The sequence below is a fragment of the Notothenia rossii genome, assembly GCF_949606895.1.
Source record: "Notothenia rossii genome assembly, chromosome: 1".
Classification (NCBI taxonomy): domain Eukaryota; kingdom Metazoa; phylum Chordata; class Actinopteri; order Perciformes; family Nototheniidae; genus Notothenia; species Notothenia rossii.
In genome coordinates this window covers 62,749,147-62,768,510 of record NC_136912.1, presented here as the reverse complement: position 1 = coordinate 62,768,510, position 19,364 = coordinate 62,749,147, and the positions used below count along the sequence as shown (strand labels likewise).

General features: G+C 42.4%; 1 protein-coding gene across 1 annotated transcript in view; it reads right to left on the bottom strand.

The window, feature by feature from the left end:
- Positions 1-3: 3 nt before the first annotated feature.
- Positions 4-19,364, bottom strand: part of LOC307019312 (uncharacterized protein) — a gene marked incomplete at its 3' end in the record, with an annotated part of 98,865 nt that continues 79,504 nt past the window's right edge. The window contains exons 12-16 of the mRNA XM_079650104.1: positions 18,418-18,534; positions 10,602-10,644; positions 5,590-5,704; positions 105-207; positions 4-7 (exon numbers count right to left, since the gene is read on the bottom strand). Of these exons, the coding sequence (XP_079506230.1) occupies positions 4-7; positions 105-207; positions 5,590-5,704; positions 10,602-10,644; positions 18,418-18,534 (382 nt within the window). The remainder of the gene's footprint in view (positions 8-104; positions 208-5,589; positions 5,705-10,601; positions 10,645-18,417; positions 18,535-19,364) is intronic.

The following is a 19,364-nucleotide window of genomic DNA, read 5'->3' as shown; positions in this document are numbered from 1 at the left end:
AGATCAGCTTTAGTACAATAACAAAGTGGCTCAAGGTCACGTGATTTTGAGATTTATCAGTCAATATGTAATTTAAACAATCACAATAGTGACTGTGAACACACCTCTTTGCTGAGCACAGCGTCTGTTTGTTGGCCATTCTTCTCTCCAAGGATTTAGACAGCTCCTCCATCCTGCTGCTCCACAGAGAGCTCACCAATCCGTCAACTGAAACACAAAGTCAGTACAAAACTTCATCAGGGTATATGCAGGAATCCTGAAGTCAAATGTAAGACATTTCTCAAGACCCTTTCCATACATTTTAAGACCTCATCGACACTTTGAGTTCTAACCGGTTACATTGGCGACACACTTTACCTCACATTTACTATATACAGTATTGATTGTAAGGTAGCATAACTAAACAGCTTGTGATAACTCCTTATCATAATTCAGATAGAGCAAAGCACAAGAGAATGAATTGTGTGGCCAACCCAATGCATTGATTTAGGCATTGTTCCCAAGAGATAAAACAGACAGACTGCTGAAGCCTCCTCTCCACATGAACTTCAACCTCTCAGTCAAGGTCAGATTTAATGCATTATGCTGCTTTTTGCTTCTGTAGACACACTTTGTGCTCTTCCAGTAAAACTCCTCAGAAACCATTAGAAACCAGTATTTGACCAATAAACAGCCCCGACACGTAGGTGTCACGATCTGTCTTTATTGTATTTTGTCTTGTCTAGATCTGACCGGACAGGTCTTTGGTTCTATTTCGTATATGGCTTCGCCCTCTAAGGCTATCGCTATTGGGTAATCCCCCTGCGCCCCAGCGCAGCACTGAAACACTTGTAGTCCACGCCCACCCGCAAGGTGGGCCCCACCCTCGGGCCTCCTTCCGGTATAAATAGGAAGGTGGCCCGGCAATCTGCTCCCTCTTTTTTTCAGCAAACCAGCACAGTTACTGAAGCACAGCAATTGAGAATCATCATGAGCAACAACTGCGTCCGTGGTTGTTCCTCATGTGGTTCTGGGTTCATAATGAGTTATGACCTGCAGAGATAAAAGCAGTATGCGAATCCTGCCGGGGGTCAGAGCACGCGTACGCGGCTCTAAACCAGCAGGTAGCATGCACACACTGCGCTCGTCTCCCCTCGGGCGACAGGAAGCGGAGAGCGGACACTCTTGCTGCTGTGGCCGAGGAGGACGATTGGCCCGTCCAGGCTTACGAGCCCGCGGACGGGGCCTCGTGTCCCTGGGGCAGAGTGCCGGGCAGGAGTCCGAAGCAACTCCTGCCCGGCCTCCCTCCACGGTTCACCGTTCGGTTCTCCCCTCCCTCCTCTCCCCCGGACGGGGGGGACAGAGTCGGAGCAGGGTGCCAGCTTGGCGGCCGAACATGCTTCTCCCCCTCTCCGTCACCACAGCGCGGCGGCGTCTGTTACGGAGACGGCCAGAAAAGCGCTACTGGACACTCCAATCAGCCCGGACGGGCTGTTCGGACCCCAGTTCCACGCCATGGTGGAGTCCATGAAGACGGCCGCGGAACAGGTGGACGGCATTCGCCAGCTGGCTCCAGTCGGCTGATCTGCCACAGCGGCACCAACGCCCGCAGCAGCCACGGCGTCCACGCCGGCCACAGGAGGCCGCAAGCGGAGAGACGCCCACAGCAACCGCCCCGGCGGCTGCAGGGGCTCCGTCCCACGTCTCCACTCCCCCGCCACCCCAGAGACAGGGTCTCCCGGCGGCGAGTCAAAGGGGAGTGAAGCTCCCCCGCTCCTGGTCTGCTCCGCGAGAGCCTCCGAGGAAGCGGAGCCGGTAATTAAGCCGGCTGCCACTAATCTGTTGATTAAGTAGACAGCAGGGCTCCCTGCAGAGGCCTGCTGGTTTTAACCTATCGGTTAATAAACCTGCAGAGCTCGCGGCATTCCCCTGTCCGAGATACGCCTCCTACACACGGTCATAATAACCCATGAGCGCCGGTTTAACGCCTCATGGGGACAGCACTGCACACACCTCCACTCATCCCCTGAGCGTGTACAACCCTCATGATGACAGCCGGAGTGAAACGCAGCGTGTGGAGGTTTCCTCGCAGCCCTTTCGCCTCACGGGCAGCGGTGGCGAGGGCAATGGCGTGGCTCGTCACCATGACGACCATTACAGCACATCACAGAGAAGCCAGAACGGGGGAATGAGCAGTATTCCAGGCTGAGTGCCCCCAGCGGAAGCGCCCGCAGCGCCACGGCGCCAGGGCTCGCTGCAGAATCCTGCTGGTTTTAACCTCGGCATGTCACAACCCACACAGCCCTCTCTGTGACGCAGCTGCTCTGCGTTGGCGTCAGCTGGTCACGTGATGATCCCCTTGGGTCTCTTCCAACAGGGGGACTCCAGAGGTGGTTCATTCGCTGCAGAAGCCTGCTGTTTTAACCTATTGGTTTATAAACTGCAGAGCTCGCGGCATTCCTCTGTCCCAGATATGCCTCCAACACACGGTCATAATAACCACGAGCACCGTTATAACGCCTCGTGTGGACAGCATGCACACACCTCTCATCCCCTGGGCGTGTACGCGCCTCATGAGGAGAGACGGAGTGAAATGCAGCGTGTGGAAACTCCCTCGCAGCCCTTTTGCCTCACGGGCAGCGGCGCGATGGCGTGGCTCGTCACCATGACGACCATTACGGCACCTCACAGAGAAGCCTCTCCCCCCAGCAGTTCCATGGGATACAAGAAACACTCCTGTCATCCCAGGAACAGTGTCTTGCGCGGTTTTTACACCCGCTATTTTTCTAAATCTCCTCTGTCCTGTGCGCGCGCTGTCTTGCTATGTGGCGCGCACGGCTGCCTTGCGCCATTCTCAGCGCCTGTTTGTGCACTATAGAGAGCGCTCGATCGGGCAGCCTCTGTCTGCACAGCGGCTGTCACACAGGTTGTGTGAAGCTGTGTCACAGGCATGTCTCCTCTGGGGTGGAGCCCCCGGAGAACGTCAATGCGCACTCCACCAGAGGAATTTCCTCCTCCACGGCTTTGCACGGAGGAATGTGGAGTGGAAGATATTTGCACGGCTGCATCTTGGTCTTCCCCCTGTTTGTTTATTCAATTTTATTTGAGGGATGTCTCCCATTCCTCTCTGACACACCCTGTACTGGGTGTCCTGTCGGAGTGAGGGACGTCAGGGAGCCAGCTGTGCGCCTCTCTCCTGCCTCTCGGCACGCGGAGAGCGGCCCTTTTCCCCTCTTAAAGGAGGGATGTTCCTTTTTTCTCTGACACACTTTGTACGGAGTGCCTGGTCAGAGTGAGTGACGTCAGGGATCCAGCTAGGCGCTCTCCTACCTGTCTGACACGCAGAGAGCTGCTGTTCCCCCACTACGATCGCAGGACGAGGTGGGACTTTCGTCTCTACTTTCTCACAGCGGCCGGTATGTATTGTTCCCAGCCTTCACCCCGTCGGGAAGATAGGCATGTTTTGCTATGTTCCAGGTACGGTGATGAGCCATTACGCATGGCACAACAGGCATGAGGTGTTATTGAGCAGGTATGTCTGTGCTTCTAGTGCCGGGCGGACCCAGTGGGGCGCAGACTACATCATGCTTCGCCCTTAACCCAATAGCGATAGCCTTAGAGGGCGAAGCCATATACGAAATAGAACTGAGGTTACCTACTGTAACCCCAGTTTCTATGAGTAAATGGCGCAGCCCTCTAAGTGCGGGGCCCCACTGGCTCTACGAATAGCTGAAGAAAAGTTATGTTGTATGGGAGCAGATTGCCGGGCCACCTTCCTATTTATACCGGAAGGAGGCCCGAGGGTGGGGCCCACCTTGCGGGTGGGCGTGGACTACAAGTGTTTCAGTGCTGTCTTGTTTGTATGATTAGTCTTGTGTGTATTTAAGTTCTGGTTTTTCTGTCTGTCTTTGTCGGTTCGTCTTGTGATATGGCTTGTTCCTCGGTGAGTGTTCTGTTTAGTCTTTATTTAATAGTATAGCCTTGAAATAAATGATTTTTTTGTCACTTTAATCTGCATTTGGGTCCTGCTTCCTACACACACCGCAACAGTAGGGCGATGTTCTGACGTCATCACCCTCGCACATTTGTCATGTTTACAAAAAACGATATTTATGTTAAGACTTTTCTCGTTCTCCAAACACCCCCCGTTTCCCAATGTCGAGTAAAGCTGCTCCAGAGCCACTATTTCAAGCATCGAGTGGCGCAGAGTCACTGTTTAAATGCCCAGCATATATGTGCTGCCAAGCAAGCCTCCTCGACATTGAGAAACGGCCCGTGTGTCTCTTCCTTGGAGGAGCAGCATCGCCCGGACTCCGCTGCTCCTCCGTGCAGAGAGTCGGTGTGTGTCAGCGACGTGCAGTCAGGGGAGGCACGGATTGGTCATTGGGAGAGTCGGGACTTAAACACCGCGGCTTTCTGGCTATTACTTAGCATGTGGGACCGGACAGCTTTGATCCCCATCGACAGTGACGATTCTAGAGTCTGTGGGGGCCCCTTGAACCAGCACACTCTCTCTCTCTCCCCCCTTCAAGGCAACAAAACAATAAGAAGCAGCATTTTACGGCGGGCTATGCATGGGGCCACCTTGAGGGGGTTTCCCAACATATCGTTGCAGTAAATTAAAGGGTGTTTCATGTTGTCAATAGCCTTAATTTTCGCTAAATTGGTTTATCAACTTTTAATACATTTTAAGAACCCGCGGACCCCGCGGACACGCAGGGAACAGCTCCCAGTACTAGAGATGTAAAACTACACGAGGAACCTTTGTGTTAGCACAACTACACTGACTAGCTGAAGCAGCTTGCTTGGCTAAATGTAAAAATATTCTGCCCAGCATCTCTAAATGTCACAAATATCATATCTTGTTTGTATAACTTGTATGCTAAGCATTGACACAAGTTGTGTTTCTTTTGGGATTGTGTGTGTTGTGTTGGTACCAAGCGAAATCTCCAGGAAGTAGCTGGCTCCACTGCCATAACTCTTTATGCTAAGCTAAGCTAACTAGCAGTAACTTTATGTGTATTCTTTAGACTAGAGAGTAATATCCATCTTCTCTTCTAATACAGAACTAATAACTTTGACGTTAGTATTGCTGCTATTATTTCCATTACTGTAGGCCTATGTATAAACGATAAAACCATAGCATTATAAAACATAAAAGACAGATTAATAAAATGCTTTTTAGTCAAAGTCAAGGGAGGGAGATCGAAAATGCTGTTTCTCATAATCCAGAGGTATACATATTAAAAATATATATATGTGTAGGGCTATATACATACATGAACTTGTGTAAAACCACTTGACCATAGCAGCGTAGTTTAAGTGTCTGAAATCTGGATGAATACAAAGTCTGTGGTGCTGGATATGTGTGTATGTGGGGGGAGAGGGAGGGGAGAGAGTTTAGCATCCTGACAGCTTGGTGGAAAAAGCTGATTTTTAGTCTGGTTTAAGTTTGCCTTTGACAATTAAAAAAAAATGAAAGTGCCTCAGATAATCTGGGATGATGTTCCAGCAGCTAGGAGAGTGCAGCATCATGGCCAGATGTTTCAGTGCTGTGTGAATGGTGACAGAGTGAATGAGTTAATGAATGCAGCAGCAGGAGGAACTCACTGGTGTGTTTCATGGCGGAGCCCATGACCAGGAAGGAAACGGTGACGCTGATGGCTACGAACACCTGGATGAGCTCAGCCACCCAGGAGTACGCCTTGTAGCGCTCATTGATGATCTACATGGGGGGGGGGGAGGGGGTTGAAAATGAAGACACAAAACGAAAGAAAAAGAGAGGCATCTGTACATTTAAAAGGATACATTTGTTATGCTATTGGTAACACATTTACCCCTCTGTTTAAGACTTAAGAGCAGGTCAATTATTTAAACTCCTTTTTATTTCTTTACCTGTGAAAGATCGAGATCAAATGTTTTTAAGATGAGATATTTTTATTATTTGTAGGGCTATTATTGTGTTGTAGATGTAATACTTATTTCAGCCACAAGAGGCTGAAGTGAACCAGAACCACATGTTCCAAACAGGAAATAAAGCATTGTTCAGGTGACTTTAGGGCAGGGGTGTCAAACTCAAGGCCCGGGGGCCAAATCCGGCCCGTGACTTCATTTTCTGTGGCCCACAAGAGCATGCAAAGAATATAATATGTTTATTATACGGTTACATGCCGATTTACAGAAGCACGTTGCCCATAAACTAAATGTCCCACAATGCATCTCAAATTTGACTTTTTTCTCAGAATTTGACTTTTTTTTTTTATGTTGTTTTTCTTTTTAAATGTCAAAATGTTTTTTGTTTTAACAGTTTTTTCCATAATTTGGCATTTCTTTTTAAATCATTTTGTGACATTCTCACTGAAGAGATTTGCAATTATTTGCCCTAGACTTCTGCTTTCAGACGTAATTAATTATGAAGTTATTACCCTATCCGATAATAATCCAATGCAGAGGCAATCATGTAATGTAATATATTATTTTATATATATGAAATATTTATATATGCATTTTTATATGGTCTTAAAGTTACAACCGGCCCTTTGAGTGCAACAATAATGTTAATGTGGCCTGTGATGAAATTGAGTTTGACACCCCTGCTATAGGGCATTACAGTAATTTCACATAACCTTCTAAGAAGAAAGACACATTTTTTTCACTTAGAGCAATGCATTCTGGCAAAGCTGTTAATCCTACTGTATCACAGACGATTATTTTAAAAATAACTTAAAAAGATTATCCTGCCAAAACTTTTCCAAAGAGAAACATTTAAATTGTTTGTCTATCAAGGATTCTGTATTTTAGAATGGGGAAATAAGTTGTATAGATACGGATGTGTTTTTTTAGCTCGGACACCTGCTGTCACCACTCCACGATCAAGTCCTCACCAATTTGCTTTAATGTCAACCTGCTCTCCATTTTCATAGAGTTCCATTTCCTGACAGACACAGTCAACTTGGGTTTCATTATAATTAGTTGCAGTGAGTCAGTGGTTCCTGCAGTTTCCTCTGCTAGTTATCCTGAGAAGATCTTCACCTGCTACTTTTCATTCTCTGAGTTAAATTCTCTTGAATGGCTCTGTGTTCTCTGACGACCAATTTGTTTGTCAGCCAGCCTCTGCAGCTAATTGCTGCGTGTTTCCATTAGCTGCTGTTAGCTGGTTAGACACACTGTTTCCTGTGTAATTGGATCCAAACAGAATGAGCAAATGTTGCTACCGTGTGATTTTCCAACCAAACCATTATCTATCTCTGCATGTATCTGTGAGAGCATGTAAAGGCCTTTAGCACACATACAAAGGAAACTGCATCATGGCTTCTTAATGAGTACTTGCAGTGTTACAGAAAACTAAGATAAGAAAAGAAAGGGTCAACAAAGATAAAGGAGATTACCATTAGCTACTATTGGTAATGTGTTATTGTATAATGATGTTTAGAAGGTTTATGAGAAGATTTCAGTGATTCTCAAAGTGGGGCTACTCTGCCAGACAATGCCGATCATTTTCTAAAAATAATAAAATAGTTGTAAAGTACAAAAATGCATATCTACTGAGGAGGAATATATTTTTATGCCCATACAAAACAAGCATATTGGGTCAATTTCCTCAGTCCATGTAAGCTTTGGGCTAATATGCACTGACATATTGGTCACATCACTAAGGGCCCCTACTGCTAGCTAGGAAGGCGAGCATGAAGATTATTTGAGTCCTCCTTTATCGTCAAGGGATGGTAAACCCAAATGAGCTTAATCCAGACAATATAAAGAAGGTTATTCAGTCAGCCGGGCACATCTAATAGCAAAGCACTCGGAACATTGGGGTAAGACAAAGTAGTGCTAACCTGATTCAAACAAAATGGGCTTCTTTGTATAACCATGGAACAGGGTTGTATTTAGGTTGAAACATTTAGATATACAAATAGTCCCAATGGCTGTCCAATTATACAAATGGTCGGGAAGATATGCTGAATCTGTTTTGTAATTTCCCCCTTGTGTTGCTGGTCCCAAAAGTTTAAAAACACACACGATTCCTTAGAAGGAATGACATGTTTTATTACACTATGTGACTTTCACTAGCAATCCTACTTAAAGGCTTCAGTTGCTTTAAGAAGCTGCATTTTTACGAAACAAACTCAACAAATTTCAGATCAGACATCAGCGTTGTGAGTGGTCAATCTTCACTGACTGACGACATCAATGTCTTCAGAACCAACAGCTTCTGAGAGGATAATAACACGAGGCGGTCTTTACCAGGATCATCTCTAAACATATATCTGTAAGCATCAATATCAAGAGTGACGCGCCGTTGCTATGGATTACGTTGATTCTCGTGCATGAGTTTAGAAGCGGTCAGTACGGTGATTGGTTGTTCAGAGCAGGCGGTCTCGGTGAAACTCATCCGCAACATCCCACAAACGAGCCCACTAAAACAAGGAAATAGCCTAGGCTAGAAATGTATTCCTATCAAATAGTTATGGACAGTGCAGTTAGCAGAATACACGCATGATGACAAGTTTGTGCAGACCACGATAATGACGTTGTATATGCACGTTAAAGAGAGAGAGCAAACAATAAAAATACGTAAATTGCATTAAATCAAGGAGGCAATTAAAAGCACCCCGCAAACTATTATCCAATGAGCATATTTCCAGCACTTAAACACTTTCAATAACAGCCCATACCGCCGTTAAAGCCCCCCTATCATGATGAATGAAAACAATCTGCGTGTTGATGGAATGTACTTTCTTTCCATTGACGAACACGTCCTCATCTTTTGAGGGCGCAATTATTTTTATGTGCGTCCCGTCAATAGCACCGACCGCACCGGGCATACCTGCATTGCCATGAAGTTGGCTTTGATCCTGTGTAGTTGTTGATTATCCAAAGGAAACCGGATAAACTGTTGGATGATATGTGGTCTAGAGAGCGCGTTGATGGTTTGGTTTATGGCACGCCTGACTGATGGTTGCGATATTCCTAAATCGTCGGCATTGCAAAGTTGCATTTTCCCTGTTGCTAAATATCGTAGTGTTGCCAAACATTTTATTTCCGGACTAATCGGGTTATTCCTGTTAGTCGGGGATGTTATTGCATCCTGCACTAATTCCACAACAAGTTTGATACCCTCACGATTTTGCCTATATCTCTTGATCAATTCACAGTCTTCCATTGTCTCCAAAACATTTCGTCTCGCAGCCATTTTCAGATTCTTTGTGAATAGGTCTTACTGAGTTAGGAGTCCTCTCGAGGACTTTTAAGCTCTCCTAAACTTAGGTGCTACTTTTAGGCCTAAAATACTTTGTGAATTGCTCTTAGTGAATAAAATTAGGAGTCCTAAATTTAAGATTGACACGCCCATTATGTTTAGGAGTTTCTCCTAAATTCGCCAGTTAGGAGCTACTTTTAGCCCTAAGATCCTTTGTGAATACGGCCCCTGGTTTGTATTTGTAATTCAATATTGTTAAATAATTAATTAAATATATATTTGTATTTTTGTTTATGTCTAGTAATTGCACTGTTGAGGAACCTGCTATATGGTGTCATATATTACATAATTACACTGTTTGTATATGTTGTGACAATAAACCTATGAATCTTGAAAAAAAAAAACAATTATATAATTTATTGAATGAATTGAATTGATCATTCACGCTGAGCAGGTTTTGGTTGGATAAAGGTAAACAGTCCGTGAGGAGGGCAAAAAGGCAAGAGACATTGTCAGAAAGGCCATCTATGAACCCATTGGCTGTAGAAATACAACAATTGAACGTTCTTTTAGCCTAAAATGTAACCCATCAACTGAGTTCAAACCGAATACTTCTATAACTATCTGGTCTCTCAACTCGAACACCATTATCATGTACCAATTTTCGAATCAAACGGTGTGTTGGCCTTACTGCAACCATAGAAATTATTGTTTGTAAAACTGTTACGAGGCCGACTCATATCAGCGATGAACTGTTTTCAGTAGGCTCCGTGAGAAGTTCAGGAAGTAAACAGCAATTACAGAAGAGGCTTGGGGTGGAAGAAAGTAAATCAATTGACGTCTCCCACCCACCACGGGATGGTATATGGACTTAGTGATAGTAATTATTATATTGTTAATACAACATACACACAGTCTGATTTAAATGTCTCCCTCCCTGATGATGCACTTCTCTCAGGATCCGTGCTGATTGGGACGTTTAAAAACAGAAACACAGTGATTGCCTCTAACAAGACACTTCATCACAGCCGAGTGCTGCTCCAACACATTCAGGGAAATCTGAGGCTTCATCCTTAAAGTCTCCCATTACGTACAAAATAGATGGCAGGCATTATGTAAATCACTTCACAAAGTACTCACCAACACACACACACACACCCACACCCACACCCCCCCCACACACACACACCACACACACCACACACGCACGCACGCACGCACGCACGCACGCACACACACACACACACACACACACACACACACACACACACACACACACACACACACACACACACACACACACACACACACACACACACACACACACACACACACACACACACACACACACACACACACACACACACACACACACACACACACACACACACACACACACACACACACACACACACACACTCACCTTAGTCAGGGGGATGGTGGCTATCTCTCCTGCTCTTTCCGACCTGAGGGACAACACGTACAGAGTCAGATGATCTATAACATGCTCAGGGTTGTATAAATGTTTTACCACCATTATCAACTTGTGCTGATGTGTCTTTGAGCAACACACATCTCTACATACATTTAAAAAAAAAAAAAAATGGTCCCAACAGTTTTATTTTAATAAGGTCTTATTACTTTATTGATGTCACTTAGTTATGTTAAACTGCTGCTACTCACCTCTTTTAGCCATGGTTGTGTACTCATTGGTCTTTCTTTTGAAATGTTTAATTATAATGTGTGCTTTTCTTTTTGATCATTGTTTACCTTATCATTGCTATGCCACTTTTGCTGTAGCACCATAACTCTCCTGCTGTGGGACTTGTAAAGGATTTCTGATTCTGACCCTCAACCCAGGGAAAACCTGATGTCCACCAGCTGTAACTGTAAATGTGTCACATTTGTAATATGTTAAACATTTTAACTGTACTGTTGTATTTCTATTTTGAGAAAATATTTATCTTTGTTTTTTAATTTTTGATAAGAGTACTTAAAATATTTTACTTTTTTCGTTTTTGCCCCGTTTCTAAAACGTATTCTACATGGCAATAAACCCAATTCTGAATATGATCTATTCATGGTCTTAGGAGTCAATTCAAACAAGAAATGTAAATAACAATACATCTTTTTTGGAAATTCATGTTGTTTTTCATTTAATACATTGTGTGTAAATTGTGGTAAACACCAGCTTGTAGAGTATGAGTACGTTGCAAAATATTTCTATAATGCTTTGAATTTCACATGAAGAGTGTTCAGGGCTTCTACTAATGAATTCATTCTTAGGACACCTTTACATCCAAATATATCGCCAAGAAATTCAAAAGAATGCTGCTTTTTTCTATCCGCTACTGTTATTAAGAGTTAGTTAAAGGAGATACTACCGAGTACGATGCTCTGACATCTTAATGGACCCAGGCTATTGAAAGAGTCACTATTGTGTGTGACTTTATGTTGTGCTTTGTATGTTGAGTGTTGCTTTATTTGCCAGTGCATTTGATAGCACTCCAACACATTGAATATGAAATGCTACGGGGGGGGGAGCGATTGACCAATCACCACAGAAGGCCAGCTAACCAATCAGAGCAGACTGGGCTCTGGTTTCAGACAGAGGGTGAAAAGAGGTGCTGCAGTATGAGAAAAATAAAGAGCTTTTTGAACATTAAAGCATGGAGACATGTCACAGTAGAAACAGTATATACTAATATGAACCTAAAAATTTGCATCATATGTGTAATTAAGCAATAGCTCACGACAGGCCGTGGTATATGCTCATTATATCACAGCTAAGGGGCGTGCAGTTTGCTTTTCAGCCCAACTGTATACTGTTTTTCTCAGACGCGGAGGGATACTGACTTGTTGTGAAAAGTAACTTACAATTCTACCCGTGGTATACGCTCAGTATATCACGGCTAAGAACCAATCAGATTGCTTGATTAGACTTGTCCGTTTTATAATGGACAATAACTAGTCAGATCTGTTAAGCAGTAGTAGGGGCCAATTTGTACATTAGAACGTTGGATACAAATGTAATGATTAGTGACATATTTAACATTTGTTACATGTTTGAACCCTAAGAAGATACCAAAGGTAAATGCTGATATGTCCCTTACATCCGTTGTTCATCGATGAAGTTCAAGTTCATAACTTAAGGAGCTTACTCCATTACATCCTACCTTATATATGAGGGTAGGGTGTTGTTTGTCAATCACTTTTTCAATGGAAATGCTCATATGGCTATAGGTTGGAGACTATGAGAGAGTAGTGTTTTTGAGTGACTTTGACAGTTAAAAGTCGTTCTGTATGCGATGGTACTAGTTGAAGTTTAAGTAATTAAAGTTTAACTAGTAACACCACATAAAAAGCACAAAACATGTGTGCTCAGCTGACGTTAGGTTTTTATACTACATTCTTCTGTTTTATCTTTACTTGTATAATAGTAGTCATATTTCATAAAGGGCTGCCCTCTGTATAAATGAATCTCCATTAGGACTCATCTAAACAGAGCCTGGCTCTCTGTATCTGGCCAGCGCCCGGGCTGTTCTCCTGGGGAAATATTATTGTCCTAAATATGAAATGAGGCACAAATGGTTGTAAAACATGTGGCGGGGCTAAAGCTATGAATCAGTGTTTCCATTTTAAACTCTAATTTTGGTCATTTGTCTCCTGCTGTGGTAACGTGCTGTAGGTCTGTTTCCCTTTGCTTTCATTTGCAGCCCAACAAACAGAACTGGGAACTCTAGGACTTAGTTGTAACAATTACAATAATTTATAATTTTAGAAAACATGAATTAATGGACCAAACAGCACAGGTACTAGTAAACAGTGCTCCTTTGTACATGTAATCTAATCCAATATTATTGACATAAGTAAAGCGGTCATCCCCTAATCGTAGAGTTGGTATTCTGATCCCTGCTTTAAGTGGTTGGAAAGATTAGTAAGTGCTGTATGCAGTTCATTTAATACCAATGCCTAATAGATCTCAAGAGCTGGCATTCAACACAAGCCACAGCTATACACTTGCCAAGTGTGAAGTGGATTTGACCAACAGCACTCGATAAAATGGAAGGACACCTACAGACAGACTCCTTTTAGTTAGATATGCATGGAAACGGGCCGGGAAGTGTCCCACCTGTTGCTGTGTGTGATGGCAGCTGGCTGTCTTCGAGCAAGGGGCTCCTTTGACTTCTGAGCATAAGTGCCCAATGCCAAGCTGGCACACCGACACCTGTACTCATCTGACGCCCTGAATGAAAGGCATGCTGCACCGCTGCTCATCCATCCCAATAAAGCAGGATAAGGTCACAGCTCTCACAGGAGAGTGCTGTGTTTTCATCGTGTGACCTTGGTGCTGACGGTATAAAGTGTATTCTGCTGTCAAAAATATAGCTCACATGTATATTAAGATTGGATGCACTGTTCTCCAGCTCATACAGTTTATACACAGACTGACTGATATAGTCAAAGACACTTCCCATAAAGTCTTTTTTCTGGTTCCAAATTGTGTAAATGATTATATGAAACGTTCTCTAGGTCTGTACATTTACACTGATAATAGTCCTCTGGGTTATTGCAGCACATGCCGCCCCCCCCCTCACCCCTATGTAAGTAAGTGAAGTAAGTACATTTCCTTTCATCTGCCGCAGCCTTGATCAACTCACCATACTAGATTCTAGTGATGGGAATGATGGCTCTTTGAAGGGAGCCGGATCTTCCTGTTAGAGTTTACTTCCTCTCTGCCTTCTTCTAGTGATTTATCTGACGTCCAGCGCTCTGTCTTTTACTTTCTCTTTCTTGATCCTCCTTAGCAACGGCAGGAACTGCTTCGATAACGTTTTTGCGGACCTCTTTGATTACAGATTTGAAAACATCGTTGTTTGCTTTAAAAGTAGCACAATTCATTATGTCAAACCTTGGAATGTATCTAGATATGCCTGCCCTAATGCAAAAGTAACTGGCAACTGAATATCTTTTGCCGTTTGATGTCTATGTCTGGACCGTTGCGTAAAAAGGAGGGTTTCTGCCCCGTTACTTCTCCCCTGTTTTCTTAAAGCAACTGCATGCAGTTTGCTTTTCGGCCAAACTGTATACAGTTCAATCAACCGGACTTCTTTGTACAGATGTGAGCGTCCTTAACGACGGTCAATGGATTAACAACGTGTCACATGTTCTGAATTGACCAATCAGAATCTAGTATTCAACTAAGCCATGTAATAAAGCATGTAAACATGTCACAGTAGAGGTACTAAATACTAATATGAAGCATAATATGTCCTTTTTTATGGACAGTTAAGTAATCAGAATCTGATTCTCATAAGGAGTAGGTGGCACCAATTTGCCAGTCAAAGATGTTGTATAAATTGGGTAGTAGCATCCAGCTTATCTCTGTCTCACTCTCCCCAGCAAAGTCTGTTTTTTTAAATCGAGATGAATGACTACCTAAGGCCCATAGTACCTGTTGCACATGCCCCTTCACACTGTATGACCTCAGCAAGATCAGGTCCTATCTAACACAGGGAAACATCAGTAAACAGTCTGAAATGCAGCAGCACGTCTGATCTTCAGCCAGCCAGATGCAGCTCACGTCATTCAACTTTTCATTACCCTCCTTCAGCTCCCTGTTGCTGCTCACATTCCAGTCACAAATGCTGGCTGAGTGGCTACAAGCACAGCGGCAGAGTACCTGTACTCCCTCGCTCAGCCTTCTGATTCACTACCATCTGCAAATGAACAACCACTGCGAGGCCGGAAATCTCCATCAAAACTGTGTTGCACTTGAGTCAGGTGGAGCCTGGAAGTGAGTAATGAGGGAGTTATTTCAAAGGCCTCGGTTTGATCCACTGCGGATGGGATTGTGACTCATCCCTATGTGCGTTTGAACAAAAGCGTCTGCCAAAGGAACCATTACAGAAACACACTCAAATCTACTGTCAATGTAGGTAGGCATAACTGATAGACCATCAACTATGGTCCCCATTTTTATTTTGGTATGATTTATTTCAGACCACCAAAATCACACCATTACAAAGTGCGGCAGTGATGATGTATTTTTGTTGGCAGACCTGGAAGTTATCACAACAAAGGATCCCCAAAAGCAATGGGATTTCAGTATATTGCCGAAAATAAGATATTTTCAAAACACATATTTGTGATAATTAACACGTTTGGTTCAACAGGGTTATCTAACACCACTTTAAGATTGTTGACGCATAAATGCCTTAGCCTATGAACAAATAACATCACTGTTGGATGTCTGATTGTCTCTACGGCTGAGCTAAAGGCAAAAATGTTTGGCATAATGACAGTTAGTAGTTTATATAGCAACCACTGTTTTTATGACACATAGAAGCTTTGAAAATGTACGAGTAGGGTGATTCCAGATATATTTTATGTCATTAAAAAAACATGAATGTTTTTTAAACGTGTGTTAACCAAAGATCTTATTTCAGGCTACTAACTGGAAACCCCATTTTGGGTTCTAGGACTCATTCCTGCACTCTATTGCCTCTTTTGTTTTTTTCTGTAGTGCTGCATCACAGGGCACCATATGAATGATTCCGAATATCTAATAATTTATTTAAACATTTAAACATTTATTTATTTATTTGTCTCCATTAATAATGCCTTATTATCTTTTCATTAACTTCTTTAACTCCAAAATAACCTCCCCAATGTTTAAAAATAAAATAAAAATTATTTTTAGTTTGCTTTGGTTGTGTTTTGTGTCCCTTAGTTATTGACTTTTATTTAAGAATGTAACTTGTACTGTAATGGACTTTAAAGTAAATTGTATGGAAGATGCTAAACAAATCATTGCATAAAGAATATAATATTATGTTTCCATTCCTTTTTAAATGATTTAACTAATTTCACGTAAAGCTGAAACATTGTCATTGTCCCCTTTATTTTTACATTGCAGAAAGTGCTTTTAGAGCAGCACATTGCTGCTCTAAAAGCTGCATCAGATGAGGGGATAAACCCTCGGAGCTCCTTTTAAAGAATGATAGAGATCCACTGGGGGGCACTGTGGTTCTGTGGGGAGGAGAGCACCTGTCGCTGAGGTACTCTCAGCCATCTGGGTCACAGGAGCTCTGCTTTTTAAAGAGACGAACGATGAAAAGTGATGGGTATGGGCGGGAAGAATAACACAGAAATAAAAATTCATACCGAGCAATCAGAATGAAATACGGTTGTTCTGCAAATCAGTGGAATGAAGAAGGATTTAATGGAAAGGGATGGCCTGAGCCAGGGAGCCATTACCATTCAAAGATGCTTTGAAATAATTACACATTCAGTACAAGAGCTGCTAATTGTGCACATTCACACATTCTCTGCTGATCTATCATCACTGTCACCTTTTCCACGGCAACGGAATGGCACGCTGTACAATTCTGATGACAAAAAGCTAACTTATTAATAGAAATCTGGCACTGTTCTGTTATCGCCAAATGGGAGAGGACAATGAAACGGCACAAAAAGAGCTCCGTGCCTGCCAAATTATTTAAGGGCTGAGCTCATGTCTATGGATGGTATTTTACAATATGTCTTTCTACCTCACATAATGGAGGACATTTTGTGTTACATTCTTTTAGGAATTCACTATCCATATGTCCAGTTGCCGTGTTTTTGAATCTGAAATGTTTTTGACAGTTGCTATTTCCAAGGTCAAGAATGAAATAACAAACCTCAACATGCAGGAAACTATACATTTACAAATCTAAGCAAACTGCATCACTGCAACATGTAAAATAACTGTAAAATAACTATAGGGGCCCTATAATTATGCTCATGTTCAGGTTCATATTAATATATATTGCCTCTACTGTGACATGTCTCCATGCTTTAATGTTCAAAAAGGTCTTTATTCATCTCATACTGTCTGTGCTGCTGCACCTCTTTTCACCCTCTGTCTGAAACCAGAGCCCAGTCTGCTCTGATTGGTTAGCTGACCGGCTCTGTTGTGGTTGGTCAACCGCTTACATCAATGTTCCCTTCCTTCTGATGTTGTTAAATTATTGTCTTAGTTGTAGTGTGTCAGCTGAATTATTGTTTTGTATTCATATTTTCCACTTTAATGTCTTTATTTGGTTTCTTGTTATTCATTTTGGTGTTAAACTATAAATTGCCTTAGGACGCCATTGAAAACTAGACAAAAGTTTATCTATAGGGGTTTATCCCAAGCCCTGTGAAACCCCTAACCTCTGTGTCCGTCAGACTTTTTCCCATTGACTAACATTGGAAAAGAGACATCTGTAAATCGTTGATAATTTATTTTGAGCTCAATAAACTACCAAGCATAAACCAATGTATATCTCTAGTTTACATCAGTAGAATCCAGTTATTTGTTTTCACTTTTGGTGTATACTAGGTCATAAACTTGTATCTACCTCGGTTCATGTATAATATGCTAAATGCACATTATGTGTGCAGTTGTTTTGCAAGGTCAAGAATAAACTCTCATCTTCAATGAAACTGAAGCAGTCTGCAATGAGTTTCAAAGAAGGATTTTCAACGATGTCAACCTGGAACTTTGTGACAGACAATACCAACAATTGTAATGCTGAAGACTGAAAGTAAATAATAGAGAAAAACCCTCATTCCTTCAAAGCTGCACAACCTAATACCAATGCCTTGGCTTGGTCCCAACATCATGTAAGGGCTCGTTCTCATCAGCCACAGAGTGACCTCTGCAGCATTTACTGCTTTATTTTGGTTCATTTGATCAGGTAATAGCAATGGCCTTTACTGCAACATTTACAGTAACATCTTGGCTTTCAATCAGTACTGTGCCGGGGTTCATTACAGTAAGTACAAATGTCATCCAAACAGACTACCCAAAAAAACTATTATGCAGAGATGGAGATGGATAAAGCAGTTATTTGCTTGAAGGAAAGACTAGACGAATGTTCGTATAAATATCAATGTATTCTAACAAGAACATTAATAATTTCCCTTTGGATTTAATCAATCTATCTATTACGTATATCAAAGATCACAGAGAGGGCCACCATGCTCTAGTCAAATCTGATTTTATAGACCCAAATAATTTCAGACAGGCCACAAGTGATAAACCCTGGTTCATCTGTCTGCGGAAACATAATTTAATCAAGAGTAAAATATGACGTGCCTGACAGATAATATGTTCAGCAGCAATAACTAACAGGCTACAGAAGTAGGTCTGTGACTAAATGATGGTTGGATCTAATGAAAGGCACAAAACAGGAGAAGAAATGACTCACTCTTCCAGAGAGATGTTGGAGTACAGCAGAGGGGTGCCTGGGTCTGGAGAGGTCCCAGCTGCCAGCCGCCTCTCTGGTGTCGACGTCTGAGGCACAATTTCCAGCACTGCCCAGCACCTGAACACACAGGCAGATTTGTAATAAAATGAATAACAACATTAATTTTAGCACATATATATGTATTCATGTCACCCCATTGTCAAGGAAATCCAACAAATTTAAAGAAATAAATGTCCTTCCATAACCAACTTTTTACAAATCAGCATATTTTTATCGCAACAGATAAAAAAATACATACGTTGAATACATTCTCAACACTTTTTAAGAATGTGACTGAGCTACAAACCAATATGGTCTTTGGATATGTAAGGTTTACAATAAAGCTGAGCATACAGAAGGGCTTTAATGGCTATTAGTTACTTTCTTGGTTTAAAGGACAGACATAAGGACTGTACAACACAGAATACCTTGTTTTCTGGTATTATATTAAACTAATGATTTGATAAGAGCATGTTTTAGAATTACAGTGTGATGTCAAATCCCATTACAAAAGGCACGTATAACTGTAGCATGAATGGCTGTAGTATTAATGGCTGTTCTGTGGAGATACCATGAGCCAATGGAGCCAATGTAACCACATGCCCTCCCATAACATCTACAACATGTGGTGATGGATGATGCTCTTATTTCGACAAGACCTTCTTTAGATGAAAAAGTAGGATACAAATAATGTTTAGAGAGCACAAAGACAAGGATGTCAGCTAGATGTGTACACAAGCAACTATAAGCTTACCTCTAACACAGGGATTTGCGACTGGCCATTTACATGCACAATGACCTACAGTATGGAAAAACCCCAAAAAGCATATTAGGACCTCTTTGAGTAAATAATAAACAGCAAAATCATATGGAGTCACATTGAGCCACATGCAAAACGATATTCTCAA